Source organism: Penaeus monodon, chromosome 9 (assembly GCF_015228065.2).
Source record: "Penaeus monodon isolate SGIC_2016 chromosome 9, NSTDA_Pmon_1, whole genome shotgun sequence".
Lineage (NCBI taxonomy): Eukaryota > Metazoa > Arthropoda > Malacostraca > Decapoda > Penaeidae > Penaeus > Penaeus monodon.
Genome location: NC_051394.1, coordinates 52951201 through 52952184, shown reverse-complemented (window position 1 = coordinate 52952184; position 984 = coordinate 52951201). Strand labels below are relative to the sequence as shown.

The window sequence follows — 984 nt, the reverse complement described above, 5'->3', positions numbered from 1 at the left end:
CAGAAAAAGAAACGAAAAATAAGAAAAGGAAAACTCAAAAAAAAAAAAGAAATAGCCAAAACAGAAATCTTAAATCAAGCAAGAAGGGAGAAGAAAAGAAGACTGATAAAGCAGAAACAGGAAAAAGAGGGAAGAATTCTCCACTTTTCTTAAATTGTCCATCTCTCTCTCTCTCTCTCTCTCTCTCTCTATCTATCTATCTATCTATTACTCCCTCTCTCTCTCTCTCTCTCTCTCTCTCTCTCTCTCTCTCTCTCGTCCTCTCTCTCTCTCTCTCTCTCTCTCTCCTCTCTCTCTCTCCTCTCTCTCTCTCTCTCTCTCTCTCTCTCTCTCTCTCTCTCTCTCTCTCTCTCTCTCTCTCTCTCTTTCTCTCTCTTCCTCTCTCTCTCTCTCATCTCTCTCTTCCTCTCTCTCTCTCTCTCTCTCTCTCTCTCTCTCTCTGCTTCGACGTCTAAACAACAATATATTCCGTTATTGCTTCTCCTGAATTATTCATATAGACGTTTCTCTGACCCTCCTTTCCCCTCCCCCCCCTCTCTCTCTCTCTCCTCTCTCTCTCTCTCTCTCGTCTCCTCCTCTCTTCTCTCTCTCTCTCTCTCTCTCTCTCTCTCTCTCTCTCTCTCTCTCTCTCTCTCTCTCTTTATCCTTCTTCTTCTTGTTTTTTTCTCGTTTTCTCTTTGGCTCTTTCTATCTCTCTTTATCCCTCCCCTCTACCCTGCCCCCCCCTTCCCCTTCCCCTTTCCCCTCATCCCCATCCCTTCCCCACACACCCATTCCCTCCTCCTCCCCTTTCCCTCACCCCCTCTCTCCCATCCCCTTCCTCTCTACCTCCCTTTCTCTCTCCCTATTCCCAATCCCTCTCTCTCTCTCACCCCTTCCCCCTCCCCTCCCCTCACCCCTATACCCACCCCCTCTACCCCATCCCATCTCCCCCCCTCCCTCCCCTCCATCTCCCATCTCCCCAAACCCTTCCCCTCCCTCCCC

The 984-nt window shown here is 49.0% G+C and overlaps 1 protein-coding gene across 1 annotated transcript in view; it reads right to left on the bottom strand.

Moving 5' to 3' along the window:
• LOC119576762 (putative uncharacterized protein DDB_G0271982) overlaps positions 1-381 on the bottom strand; it is a gene marked incomplete at its 5' end in the record, with an annotated part of 6558 nt that extends 6177 nt beyond the window's left edge. The window contains one exon of the mRNA XM_037924402.1: positions 295-381. Within this exon, the coding sequence (XP_037780330.1) occupies positions 295-381 (87 nt within the window). The remainder of the gene's footprint in view (positions 1-294) is intronic.
• Positions 382-984: the final 603 nt, after the last annotated feature.